This window comes from Marmota monax, unplaced genomic scaffold (genome assembly GCF_021218885.2).
Source record: "Marmota monax isolate L192 unplaced genomic scaffold, Marmota_monax_Labrador192_F-V1.1 WCK01_AAM20220418_F8-fsc00006, whole genome shotgun sequence".
In the NCBI taxonomy this organism is placed as follows: domain Eukaryota; kingdom Metazoa; phylum Chordata; class Mammalia; order Rodentia; family Sciuridae; genus Marmota; species Marmota monax.
This window is the reverse complement of record NW_026693712.1, coordinates 6,015,607-6,030,010: the sequence shown is the minus strand read 5'-3', so window position 1 is coordinate 6,030,010 and position 14,404 is coordinate 6,015,607. Positions and strand designations below refer to the sequence as shown.

The 14,404-nt window shown below is 35.5% G+C and overlaps 1 protein-coding gene across 1 annotated transcript in view; it reads left to right on the top strand.

Annotated features, from left to right (window-relative positions):
• The window catches only part of Fbn2 (fibrillin 2), a 233,428-nt gene that overhangs the window by 124,368 nt on the left and 94,656 nt on the right, over positions 1–14,404 (top strand). Inside the window, exons 10-14 of the mRNA XM_046460170.2 lie at positions 1,049–1,282; positions 2,223–2,360; positions 11,046–11,165; positions 12,088–12,213; positions 13,051–13,173. Coding sequence (XP_046316126.1) covers positions 1,049–1,282; positions 2,223–2,360; positions 11,046–11,165; positions 12,088–12,213; positions 13,051–13,173 — 741 coding nt within the window. The remainder of the gene's footprint in view (positions 1–1,048; positions 1,283–2,222; positions 2,361–11,045; positions 11,166–12,087; positions 12,214–13,050; positions 13,174–14,404) is intronic.

The following is a 14,404-nucleotide window of genomic DNA, read 5'->3' as shown; positions in this document are numbered from 1 at the left end:
AATATTTTCTTTCCTAACTCATGACCTTTAAAATAATCTCTCTCCTTCACTTTGCTATATTAACTGCCTTATAAATGAATCTGTATTGGAAAATCACCTTAGAACGAATGAGAAGCAGTTCCTCTTATTATACATAACATGAGCAGTAAAGGACAGTTAATGTTTATCACAAAAGATATATTGATATGTTATCTTTTCCATATTGAATTATAAAATCAGGAAAAATAAAAACTTTTGAAATATAAAGGTATATACCTCTATATGCTATTATGGAAAAAATATCAAGACACATTCTTCATTCTTTCAAAGTCACTAAGACATAAAACCCAAATCTATTCCTCAAAGGTGGGGTGGGGTGAGAATCAAAGTTCATGTCTAGTAATACATTTTGGAATTTTATAGCTCCTTTAGTAATATATAATTAATAATTCTTATTTATTCTAATCTAGTGTTTTAATTCTCTGAACAGTTAAGGAAATAAGATGGTTGCTATATTTCTGGCCTCTCTTCACTCAACTTTGATACTTGTACACTAAGTAGCAAATTTTAAAACTTATTGAATATTGTCTAAAGTTAAGATCCATATTAGAAAAAAAAAATTATTCTGGAGCCATATTAAAACCTAATCCACTAAAGAAGAAAGGGTCAGGAAAAAAAAGTATAGGTGTAATACTGATGAGTATTCAAGTAAAACCAAACACTTAAAACTTCAGTTTTCACCTGTTCAAGTAGATTTCTTGCATTCATAGTCGTGTCTGGAATTTTATGAGTTGTACTTAGAGGCATAAAATAAAAATACACATATAAATGATTCTTTGTGTAACTTACATAGTTAAAATTATGTGGCATAGAGGTTTTGAATAGTTTCTGAAACACCTATACCGTTTCTCTGCTACAGACACCTACTAAAAACATTTATGAAGATCATAACCTCTTGATTCATATTGTATAGAATAGTAAACTAAAATGGTCGATTCCAACATGCCATCTGCATTTATTACATAGAAAGACATCCATCTGTGTTTCACTAAACTTTCTTTTCTTCTAGAGGAATTTCGCAGACTTTGCATGGATGGACTTCCAATGGGAGGGATTCCAGGGAGTGCTGGAGCCAGACCTGGAGGCACTGGGGGGAATGGCTTTGTCCCAAATGGCAATGGCAATGGATATGGCCCAGGAGGGACAGGCTTCCTTCCGATTCCTGGAGGCAATGGTTTTTCTCCTGGCGTTGGGGGAGCTGGTGTTGGAGCCGGGGGACAGGGTCCCATCATCACTGGACTAAGTAAGTGGTCATGTTTCCCGTGGATCCTTTAGTTTTCTACCTCTTGTATTATTATAATATCTAACATATATTTTATTTTTCAAAAGTGTGAGTTGTGTGTGTGTTTGTGTGTAAACTCACTTCAGGGTCTAAAATATAGTGATACTAAATTTAGGAAACTGTAGTAAAAAAATATTATTCTGTGTTGTAAACTTTCAATTTAATTGGGAAAAATATCTGTGATCTAGGTTCCCTGAAAATATAAACCAGAGCCCTGTAATTCTATGATCTAAATGATATGACCAAAAAACATGTTTTTGTTCCAGTGTATTTCATTTGGCCTATTTCAGCTGCCCTATTCATGCACTCCTTGAATTATTTTTCAAAACCATTTTTCAACTGAGATAAACTAAGTCCTGTTCTGTGCCTATCCAAATATTGTAATGCACATATTTGTCTTTCCCTCTTCCTTTTATTGTTAAATTGCTTAAGAAATCGAGAACGTGAGCATCAGACCAGAATCGGCATTCATGTACTTGACATTTAAGATCACTCTCTTTAAAAGCACTGCTCTTGCTAATAATATTTAATGATGTCCCACAGTGTTATGTTTATTCTTTTTGGCATACTGCCTGTTTACTATATCTAAATATTCAGCAGACTTCCAGAAAGAGATGGAAAGCACTCAAATGTATGGTAGAACATTCTTGAAATTTTAAAAAGACATCATTATGGGCAGAGTTTCCAGATGTGTAACTTAACAAATCCAAGTTGCAGCCATGTGTCTCAAAAGAGTATGTTTTTTTTTTAGATTCTCCACATTAAAATTTAATAAAACATAGAATAATGTGGGCTTTTCATATGTATTTGACTAATTTACTATTAATAACATTTTAGAAGTCCACTCTAAGTACTCCATGTCATAATGACTAAATATTACCTGTGCTTCAATTTTCCATAGCAATTCTGAACCAGACAATAGATATCTGTAAGCACCACGCTAATCTTTGTTTAAATGGACGCTGCATACCTACTGTTTCTAGCTACCGGTGTGAATGCAACATGGGCTATAAGCAGGATGCGAATGGGGACTGCATAGGTAAGTTCGTGATTCTTCCAATTTTTTTCGTTTTCAGTAGCTGTTGGGCTCTAAGAAGTTGGACTGAATATGACTAAAAAAAAAAAAAAGCCTTTTGAAGCCAAGCTCATTTCCAAGCTATGTCTCCCGCATGCTGGCTCTTCCATGTGCCCATCTCCCTTAATGTACTTGCTGAGCTAGGTGGCTTTAAGAATTTCCTACCCCTTCAGCTCTCAAATGTGATTTCTATCTCTGATTCTCCCTTTCCTTCCTTCTGAGTATTGCTTAAAAACAAAAGGTATCTACATAAGAATGAATATATTTTGAAAACAGAATCCATTCTTAAGACACATGTACAAGATGATGGGCTACTAAAATCTGATGCTCAGGTATTTTGATATTAAGCCCATTAAACTCTCAAAAATTATTGTTTATAATCTACTGATAATTACTTTGTTAGCAATAAAAGATGAAAAATTTAAACATTTATTTATTCATTTAAAAATAACAATGATATACTCCTTGCATGCTAAAATAAGTAACATTTTTATGAAAAACTAGATTTTCTACAACAAAAAGAATAGAAATGAATGCCATTGTTTATGTTTCTGTAAATCTGTTCAGTAACTGTATTCATAGAACCCAGATGAATTTGAATATCTGCATCTGTATTTAATCTGTTGAGATTTTGGTTGAAGAATACACTGAAATCCATCTGCAGATATGTATTTGGAAAACAGGAAGAGTATCTCCTAGGTTTTTCAAATAACAGAGAATTCTGGGATAATACACTAAAAATCTAAAAGGAGGTACTCATAAGTCTTATTTTTCAATTTATAATCTGAAACCATATTAATGAATGTTATATTAAGTCCATTGGTCCATCTTGTGCTTTGAATGGATTTTTGTAACATGCAGTGGTCATTGGATATATTGGTTAACTGTGTAATACATATTTCTCTATTCAATATTGAAAAAAACACATGAGATACTATCACAGACTAGAAATTAGAAATGCTTTTATGTGTTGAGAAACTGCCAAGAACACATAGTAAATAAATACTCTAATTATTTCACTTTTAAGGTTGAATTTTAACTTCAGCATCAAGTAGAACACTCTTTTCCATAAGTGACAGCCTCATTTTGTGATTTTTAAAAAGATGCCAAATTCACAAGTCTGAATAACTATAATTTGTATGTCAGTTATTCTTCAAGTAAAAATAGTACTCTGTGGAAAACCCTTCTAATTTAGCACACAATGCAAACAGATGCTCAATTTTTTTTCCTTGAGATTCTCATGGTGCTTAAGTCAGCACGTATAAAGTGTAATACTGATTTTATCACAGAGATAATTTTTGAACGTGTATTCCTGTGTCAAGATTTAATGTAACTAGTTTCCCCTGATTCATTAATGATCTTCTTAACTGAAAATATTTTTTTTCTAATTCACTCTGAGTTCTTGGTGGTGATTATGGGGATGCGTTGGTGCTGCTGCCTTAATTTGTGCTGGGACAACCCATTGCCTTTGCACCATCACGGCACTCATAAACTGACTCGTACAGCAGCAGCCTAGCAAGAAGGAGGTGGTGAGAAACATCTAATCTGGCAGCAGGGTCTGCAGTAGTCAGGGGTTACATTGGTATCCTGGTAGAATAATTCCACCCAAAAGAGTAAAAAAGAATAAAAAATAAATTTTAAAAATCCATCTAGTACTCTCTTTTTCCCTTCTTGAGTTATGAACCAGTTAAGAAATGGGCAAAGACCATTCCATATGGAATTCTAAAGACTGTAAAAGTGATAGCTCCAACTCCTTAGGTTCTCAGTTTGAACTTGCTTAGTTTGAAGTCTTGAAGAAGTTGACTGTGATTCCTGCAGGTAGCCCACGTTGCAAACACCAATCAAAGTTGTCACTGATACTCCCATCTTTAGACCCATACCATCTATAACTTCTCCAAGAGCCTTGGTTTCTTCAAGTGGAATTTGGGTCCCTAAATGTCCCTCCTTGAATATTTGCTCAAGTTTTCCCAGCCCATGTACCCAGGTGTTGAAGAATAGAGGGATCATATTACCCTTATTGTGGTCTATCCTGGTAAATGTTTCATTTCCAATTGTTGAATTAGTGTTTTCAAGTCCTCTTAATCTGTCCTCATTGATAATTTATCTGGTATTAATGCCATTTCATTTTTTTTATTTCTAGTTGAGTTTTTTTTAATATATTTCATGTCTCAGTTCTTTGTAATCTTTCTCCAGCTTTTGAATGTATGGAATGCAGTTATAATAATCATTTCCTATCTTTCTCTGCTTATCCTAACATCTGTGCCAGTTCTGGTATGATTTACAATTATCTGACTCATCTCCTCCATATACATCTCTTTTCCTGTTTTTTTTTTTTTAACATGCCTTTTAACTTTGAATGGACATTATTGTGAATTTCACTTTGCTGAATCCTTGATATCTTTGTATTCCTATCCTCATTCTAGAGGTTTATTCTGAGATATGTTGTTACGTAGAAATGATTTGATCCTTTCTGGTCTTGTTTGAAATTTTTTAGGTGAGCCTAGAGCAGCATGTAGTTCATATCCACCAGTTCCCAGGAGGAGGTGTGATCCCTTTGTGTACTTGCTCCCCAGCACCCCTGGGGGTTTAACCTATGGGGAAGAAGCACAAGTTGTAGCCCTCTGTGGTGGCCAGGCACTCTCACTTCTCATCCTTTCCACAATTCTTCTTTTGGCTTTTAGTTGCTTCCGCGTATGCATGTGCTCGTCTGTGTTCTGCTGAACGCATGAGGAGGACTCCCTGCATCCTCCAAGTCCTCTTTCTATGCAGTTCCCCCTCTCCAATATGAATTTATAAACAGCACGGGACTTGTGTTTGACTTAGCTCCGTCTCCTCTGCCCTGGGAGCTTATTACACTCTGCCTGTGTTCCTTCTGTCTGGGCCATGTCTGAACAGTACTAAGCCATAGATGGATAGTCGATGTGTCCCCCATGTGTGTTTCCTATCTCTCAGGGATTTCTGTTCTTTGTTTTCTGATACTACATTTCTTGAAACCCTTACTTTATATACATTGTCCATTTGTATATTTCAGGAAGAAAGGTAAGTCTATCTTAGCTAGAGCAAAAGTCCTTCCCATTTTTTCAGTATAAAGATTTTAATAGTGAAAGAGGAGGAAATAAAGAGGTCAGTTAGGAAATTTTTTGTTATAATCTCAGGCAAAAAATTATGATGACAGTGATTGGGACAGACTTCAGGACAATAGAATGATCCTACTTATTTAGGGAGTTAACCATGAATCTGATGACAGATTAATCATGAGGAATTAGAGAGTAGGAAACTACAGTGACACGCAAGTTCTGACTCAGTGAGAAAAACCAAGTGCATGGTGGTATCATTGGCATCTGGGAAAAGGTGCAGACTGGGAGAAAATGGTCCAAGAGTCTCTTTTAGACATGTTGAGTTTTAGGCATCTAAGGAGTTTGATTATACAGGTTTAATACTAAGAGCAATGTTCATAGCAGGAGTTATAGAGTTAGGAGTCAGACTATTAGAACCATCAGGACAGTCATTGTCCTGCAGGCTGAACAGCAAGAAAAGGGAAAACATATCAGTAGTACTGAAACTGGAATCCTGAGAAATAGCAACACTTAAGACATAAAGAAAACTTAGTAATACTGTTGGAGAAATAGAAACTTTCTAGAATATTTTTGCTATCTCTGAAGCTATCTATGAGTACACTTTCAAGAGAAAAATAGTGACAGGTGTTAAATGCAGCCGAAAAATCAAGTACAGCGAGGACAAAAATCTATATAGGATTTGGTAATTTTAAAAATCTGATAATCTTTAAAAAGTGGTTTTAGGAGGATTGTAATTGAGCCATTTTGAGGTCATTCCTTTATTTATTCATAGTACTTTCAAATGATCATACATGTGTTTCATAAGTAGCACAATCCTACATTTCAGATTTGGGTTCAGATATTCTGTTAAAAATAGAGATGAGGAGACTGGGGTTGTGGCTCAGTGGTAGAGCACTTGCCTGGCGTGTGTGAGGCCCTGGGTTCGATCCTCATCACCACATATAAATTTTTTTAAAAAAATTAAAAAATCCACTGGCAACTAAAAATATTTTTTAAAAAGTAAAGATGAGAAGCCCAATACAAGAAGAGTTAATATCATGGATTTCCCAACTTAAATTATAAAGATCTGAGTGTGCTATGATTAGAAAGGAAAATTGCACTAAAAAATGACAAAATCATAGAATTTACAGGGAAATGGATGGCATTAGAGCAGATTATGCTAAGTGAAGCTAGCCAATCCCTAAAAAACAAATGCCAAATGTCTTCTTTGATATAAGGAGAGTAACTAAGATCAGAGTAGGGACGAAGAGCAGGAGAAGAAGATTAATATTTAACAGGGATGAGAGGTGGGAGGGAAAGGGAGAGAGAAGGGAAATTGCATGGTAATGGAAGGAGACCCTCAGGGTTATACAGTGGAGGGAGTAGAGAGAGAGGAGGGGAGGGGAGGGGAGAGGTGGGGAGGGGGGAGGGTGGATGATGGGAAAGGCAGCGGAGCACAACAGACACTAGTATGGCAATATGTAAATCAATGGATGTGTAACTGATGTGATTCTGCAATCTGTGTATGGGGTGAAGGTGGGAGTTCATAACCCACTTGAATCAAAGTGTGGAATATGATATGTCAAGAAATTTGTAATGTTTTGAACAACCCACAATAAAAAATTAAAAATTAAAAAAAATTAAAAAAAAAAGAAAGGAAAATGTGAGCAGATATTATGGTTGAGGAAAATCAGTATTCTAAACTATGTACAAGATTATGAGAGTGATTAAACAAGGCTCACCTCAGGATCCCCTATGTACAGTTGCACAGGTTTGCACTGCACAAACCTCTACAAGGTACCATTCACATAATCTATATAAATGGCCCACCCTTGGGTTGTGCAATGAAAAACCACATGCAGCAGCCCTAGCTTAGCTGGTACTACTAATACTTGTTTGAATGACAGACCACCTGAGATGTGATGTTATTTTTGGAACACCATGAAACATTGGTATATTTATTCTTTATTATATGACTTGAAAATCCTTTTCCTACCAGAAAATATTAAAAGTGTGTAATATACAAAGTATGTAACATATAAAGTATCTCCTCTTGCATGTACATACATAATTAAAATTTATCAATCTGATTTTTTTTTTTTTTAGAATTTAGCCTTTATTTATTTATTGTTGTTTCATTTGGTTTTTATGTGGTGCTGACGATCAAATCCAGGGCCTCACTTGTCCTAGGCAAGTGCTCTACCACTGAACCACAATCCCAGCCCTATCAGCTGAAATTTGATTGACTGTTTGTATTTTCCTATTCATATTGGTCATTCATGTGTCACTGTATGATACACTAACAAGAAAATATGAGTCCAAATTTTAATATTTTCTGTAAATTAGTCAGAGGTCATGTTTCATGTTTCCATCCAGGCGAACCTTATTCTGTCCCCTAAAACCCTTACGTCCTGAAGAATGTGTTTATGAACGTGTGGAATAAAAAAGATGATGTCCTTAAAGGATCAGAAGCTCCTTTCTGTAGTCAGGTTGCTGTTTCAGCCCAGGGCTCTGTTAGAGAATTAAACCCTGCAGGCAATTATTTGAATGATTGTTTTCTAATTCACCCAAAGGTGATATATAGTTAGTACCACTCGACGGGAGGGGAATTGATTACACTTAGTGGACGTCTTAAGATTCCAGGACCTGATTTTTCTCAGAAGCCAGTGGATATGGTTGTTGCCACTGTGTTTATCGACCCTGTCTGATGTAGCATTGGGATTGTGTGCCTGCACAATTAATATGTCAATATAAATATCAAATTTCTGCTTGACCCCAATATCATTAAAAATGGTCCCATTCTAGGCCCATCATTCAGGTATTCTTGGAGGAGAGTTAAAACTCCATCAGTGAGACCTCTATAACTACTATAATTCATAAAGTAGAGTAGCACATTTTCAGAACATGAGTTCTTAATATTTTTGCTTCTATTCTCGTCAGCTTTTAATCATTTGGGTTTATAAGGAACAAATGCGTATCAGAAAAAGCCAAGAGTTAGTATTTTACATAATAGTAGCACAGGATAAGAATCCTAACTATCTCGTTTGTGCCAGTGTTTTCAAGATTAATAAACTTCCACTGCTACTTTGGAAACTTCATTGGACACCTGTATCATTCAAAAGACAAAGTGTAAAAGAATCAAACACAAAGGAGATAGGATTGCATACATTTTGCTATTATGAGAATTACTCCTAAGACCTGAAAAGAGTTATATTTACTTATCACATTTTTCTCTCCCATTCCTGTGGATTCTACTTCCAAAATGAAATTCTGTGCCTTTCTTCCTGTCTGTATAAGTCAATCTGTTTTTACCAATGGTTTTAACTCTGCTCAAATCATTTTATTTTGGAGTAGCGGGAAAGAATGTTTCTCTTAGGCTACAGGTGTTCTTGAAACCCTTGCAAATCACAAAGAGTCTTCTAAGTTAGTATATGTTTTTCAAGAGGAAATATTCCTTTACCCCAATATTGTTTGGCAATTTAACTGTTTAATAATATTTTACATAATTCCTTCATTTATTCATAACTTTAAAATACCATGAAATTTGCTTAAAAATACTTAGTCCCCAGTGAGAACATAGAAAGAAGTCAAAGTGCTCTGACCACAGTAGGTATGCACTTCTATTCCTGTAAATAAGACAAAACAAACAGGATTACTTGGGGAACTAGAACGTGACATTGGACAAAAGAGGAGGCATAAAATGTCCATTTCAGAAGATAGCCATGGCCATTCATGATTAGTCTAAAGCAGAGTCCTGGGAGGGAAAAAGCCATAATAATGGGGTTTTAATATCATCTGGAATTGTAAGTCACTAACAGTGAAGAAATAAGTAAGTGAACACTTACCATCTTCTATGTGGACTGGACTGTTGATGGGGTCCCTAAGGGACTACAGAGACAGAAATGAATTGTAGCTGTAATGGCAAAATAAGGAGCAGAGCTGTCAGAGCAACAAGGAGCCTGGGGAACAGGTTCTCAAGGGGAGAAAAAGGTCCGGAAAAAATGACACGGCTTCCTGGATAGTTGCCCTGAAAAGAGGGGGTTGGACACATGGCCTCTCATGTTCCTCACTAGAACAGAGCTCTGCACTGAGGCGCCCATCAAGAACACCTACAGCACATTTGTAATATTGCATTTCAATTAAGCACACACAGAAAACTTAAGTGATCTTTAGCCATGCAAACTGAAGGTGCTCTTCCTATTGAAAAGTCCCATTAATCATACATTATGTGCCGCTAATGTGCTTGCTCTAAACTCTCTCTCTCCTCTCCTTTTGCTTCATTCCTTTGGCTCCGTAGAATTGATGTTATCACCAGAAAGTTTAAATGTAAGTGAGTCTAAATGGGCTGAAAGGGTCTTTGAATGAATCGGAAAAGCATTTAATCCTATTATTCTTTGTTGTTTTTATTTTATTTGCCATGAGGTTTTGTTTTCTTTTTTTCTTCCCCTTTACCAGAGAGAGCTTAATTGCACTCAGTGTGAGTGTTTATATAAATGATTTTGGTGAGTTTTATTGAGCACAGTTCCTTTTTTAAGAACATCTGTGAAAGAATTAATCTGTTTATTAAAATGGTAAACCTGTGAGCTGACTTTATTGTGCTCTTCAGTTTAGCTCAATTGTATTTGTTAATGGCTTCTACATGTAGATGAAATGGCAAATCATTGCTCTCACTAGCTGGCCAGGTTTTTAATTTTCCAGCATTCAAAATAATATTTAGTGGGCATTGCTAAGAGAAGACAAATTAAACTTACATTGGCACTAGTGCTTTCTCTGGGCTTTGTCTGTCATTGGGTTTTGTGGTCCCTGGATTTGGTAATAGGTTTGCATTTAATCAAGCCTTAAGAGACCTTAAATGAAAAGACTTTCTCACATTTCAGATCAGAACCATGCATAAAGCTTCATTTTATTTTAAAAAGATTCCCTAAGTCAATTTTAAGAACCTAAAGAAAAACAAAACTCACGAAAAAAAATTGGCTTTGTTTTAATTAATTTTCATTTTCTGCCCCTCCCTCATGTGTTTGACTATAAAATAAAACCTCAGTGACTGCTAAATTGTATATATAGGTGAGTCTACAAAAAGTAATAACAAGGAAGTTCCATAATCCATCAATCTCTTACTTTAAAACCAAGAGCATTGCAATGACAACATATACCATGCAATATAAATATATATATATATATTTTAAGCCTTTCATTGTTTCATTGTTCTTCTGACACTGTGCTAAGCCTTCGAGAGGCATTCCTTTGCTCAGATTGCTGTAGGCATAAACGTCACCGTTTATTGGAACTCATGCTTGTCTCTTCTCAGAGCCCATGTTTTTAATCACTGGGCCTTATTCCAATTGAAAAATCATTACTTCTTGATTAAAGCAAATTCCCTGGTGTTCTCAAATAGGCAATATTTTTGTAAACCTTCAGACTGGCCTCTGTATGTATTTGAAGGAAGGAATTTTCATTCATTTATAAATACTCGGCTATTTAGACTATTACCACTGACTGGCCTTCTCTCAAATTTGGGAGAGCTAAATGTACTTTAAACAAACATTTCTACAGATGGAGTGAAGTCTATAATGGTTTCTTTTCGTGCTCACAGATGTTGATGAATGCACATCAAATCCCTGCACTAATGGAGATTGTGTTAACACACCTGGATCCTATTACTGTAAATGTCACGCTGGATTCCAGAGGACTCCTACGAAGCAAGCATGCATTGGTAAGGAAGCCTGCCGTCACATATGAAAATGTTCCATGAAATATCGTGACCGAGACTACTGAGGTGAAAAGCATATTTATTAAAATATGACATAGGATGAGCGCTGTTGCATTATTACAGATTTATTCTTACATATCCACAGAGGTGCTCCCTTTAAATATAAATACTCTATGCCTATGTCATCCAGGCAGTGTGGCGTCTGGCTGCAAAAAACTTCACTTCATCCTCCTTCCCTGCGTCACAGCTTCCTTTCTCGGAGTAAGGTCAGCGTTCTTGTCTCTGATGAACTGAGCTTAAGATTTATAGTCATTTTCAACTACTGTTTTCTTTGAACCCCACACATAGTCCCACACCAAATCATGCCTGGTCTGTATTCAGAGTTTCATTGCTACACCCACAACTATCGTCCAAGCTCTCTACCTCACTGCTGATTCATCCCAGAAGTCTTTTACCAGATGACTCTGCTGGTCTTCTTTTTCATTTCCTATTCATCCATGAGTAGTTGCTTGAACCAACTTTTTCCAGCAGTTTTCATCATATTGCTTCTTATCCAGAAATTCTGTAGTTACTTTTCACTTACCCAACATCTCATTCTGACTTTTAAGGTCTTTAACCACTATGTCAAAAACAGCTGCAGCCGTAATTCCAGCTGCACTGCCCACCCTCTTTCAGGCTCAGTGCACACCCCATTTCCTTTTCTCTTTCTTTCCCTCTTCAGCCACTATATTGGCTGTAAAATTGCTTATGTCTACCTATCCAAGAAGAAAAAGCTGGTGAGAGATGGAAATGTTGCTGAAGAAGCAATACGATCTGGATGGTACATGTACAGATAAACCAGATATTTAAAATATGTTGACTGTGTTACCGTTTTCCTCTATAGTATTGTAAAAGAATAATGTTTGGCAATTCTTATTCTTGCCAGATATTGATGAGTGCATCCAGAATGGGGTTCTTTGTAAAAACGGTCGATGTGTGAACACAGATGGAAGTTTCCAGTGCATTTGCAATGCCGGCTTTGAATTAACTACAGATGGAAAAAACTGTGTTGGTATGGAAATATTTGCTCCCTTGAAAAAAGATTTTAAAGGATATACATTTTTTACTTAGAAACATATATACATAATGCTTCCATGTCTCATACTTGAATTCCTCACATAGATAGGCAAAATATAAATGCAGTTAACATTATTAAAACAAAGGGACAGGATTTTGGAGAGATGTTATAATCATGAATAATTTACTGCTTATGAAAATTTCTGGTATGGTACACATTTAGTTATAAGTAGCAGCTATTCCTCTTTGATGCAAATAATCATTAGCACCTACTGTATTTTAGATGTTGGGATTTCAACACTGACAAGATAGAGATTTTCTCCTCCTCCCCAATCCGGGAGAATGTAGAAACGTTTGGCATAAATGATAATCGAACCTCTATAAATTTGTGTTCATGCTGATGTCCAGCAGGGCAGTAGACACCAATGCATAGAAATATTCTATTCCCACAGTAATATTTCATTCACTAATGAAAGCTCAGATCGTTTTATTTACAATTAAAGTTTACCACTGCTTTTTTCTTTCTTATAAAAGAATACCCACTGGAATCATGTTACTTTTGCGGGGTTCAAAATAAAATACTACTCATGGTTATGGTATATGTGGGTTTAACAGCAGCTAAGCACAAGATTTATTTAATTTTTTCCTTTGTTCCTTATATAAAAGCCCTTCCCGTTTTCCATACTATTTGCTCAGTTGACATTCTTACTTAAAATAAAATTCATGAGCATATGGCTCATTTTTGCAGTGGAATTTGACTGGAGATTATGGGAGGAGAGGAAATTGGTTCCCTTAAGGCCAGTGGTTGAAGTTACTCTCTCTTCTTCTGCAGATCACGATGAATGTACAACTACCAACATGTGTTTGAATGGGATGTGCATCAATGAAGATGGCAGCTTCAAGTGCATCTGCAAACCAGGATTTGTCTTAGCTCCTAACGGACGTTACTGTACTGGTATGTATGGCTTTGAGATAAGAAGGAAACCATGATTGAAACCACCCTTTTATGTGAATGAGCCATGCAAGTATTACTTTAATTTCTTCATGTGCATTTTATATTATTCACATCTTTTGCTAATTCAGTAAGGCAGGTGCCTAAAGGTTCCCAGAAAAACATACTGTGGTCTAAGAAACAGTAACGTCTTTACAAAAATGAGAATGCTCTAGGAACAATTGCAGGCATGACTGGTTGATTTTAACAAGTTCGGAAGAAACGATGTAGAAATAATTTCTTTGCTGGATAAAAGAAATAATCTCCTTTGCTGGATAAAAAAGAAGAAAAAAATCTTGCAAGATTTTCATTTTTATGTGTTCTCAGAACCATATTTCCCACTATCATTCATTGTTGATCCACCATTACATTTTTTTCATAAAGCTGATTTACAGATAATTTGCAATCATATCATTGTCTTTAAAATCCCACATTGATTTTGTGAAAACATAATTTGAATATTTTATTTGTTGTTTTGTTTACAAAGTCTTTTGAAAACAAAGTTCTAGTGATAACCTATATAAGCAAGAGATACACCTCTTGGAAATAAATAAGATTATATTATATTTATACACACAAGTGAACTTTAGTAAGATAGAATACATTTTGTAAGTCCTACTTTTTCTTTCAGTTTCCTCCTTTTAGAAAAATTTGCTCAGTGAACACTTTCTATCTTCATTTGAACAAACTTATCTGAATACAAAAAAAGACTCATAACTAATTCCTATAATTTCAATGAAATTTCAGGGATAGTAGATAGGAAAAACTGGGACTGATTCTCATTCAGGAAAGGGGAGTACAATGCTGGAGCTTTGGAATGAATGTCATCTCAGGGTTAGCTGCCTTGGACTTACCAAGGATATGAGCTTGGCATTGTTCTTTAGTGTGTAACATTATGTGAAAGTAAGGAACTTCATTCCAACATTTTTGAAGACACTTAAATGCAATACACAAAGGTCTCACTTAGACTTACGTCTCACCAGTTTCTACCTTCTGGAAATTATTTTTTATTTTCTTATTATAAATGTTGCAGTCCATAAATTCTAAAATGTTAATAATTTGGTGCCTCTGTTTAAATTTTGTCTCATCTTTTGGAGAAACCATTTAATATTGTGTTCCATTTGACAAATTCAAGTGAATTGAAAATTACAAAAGATAACTCAAATATTTCATTGTGAAATGATGGAATAACTAT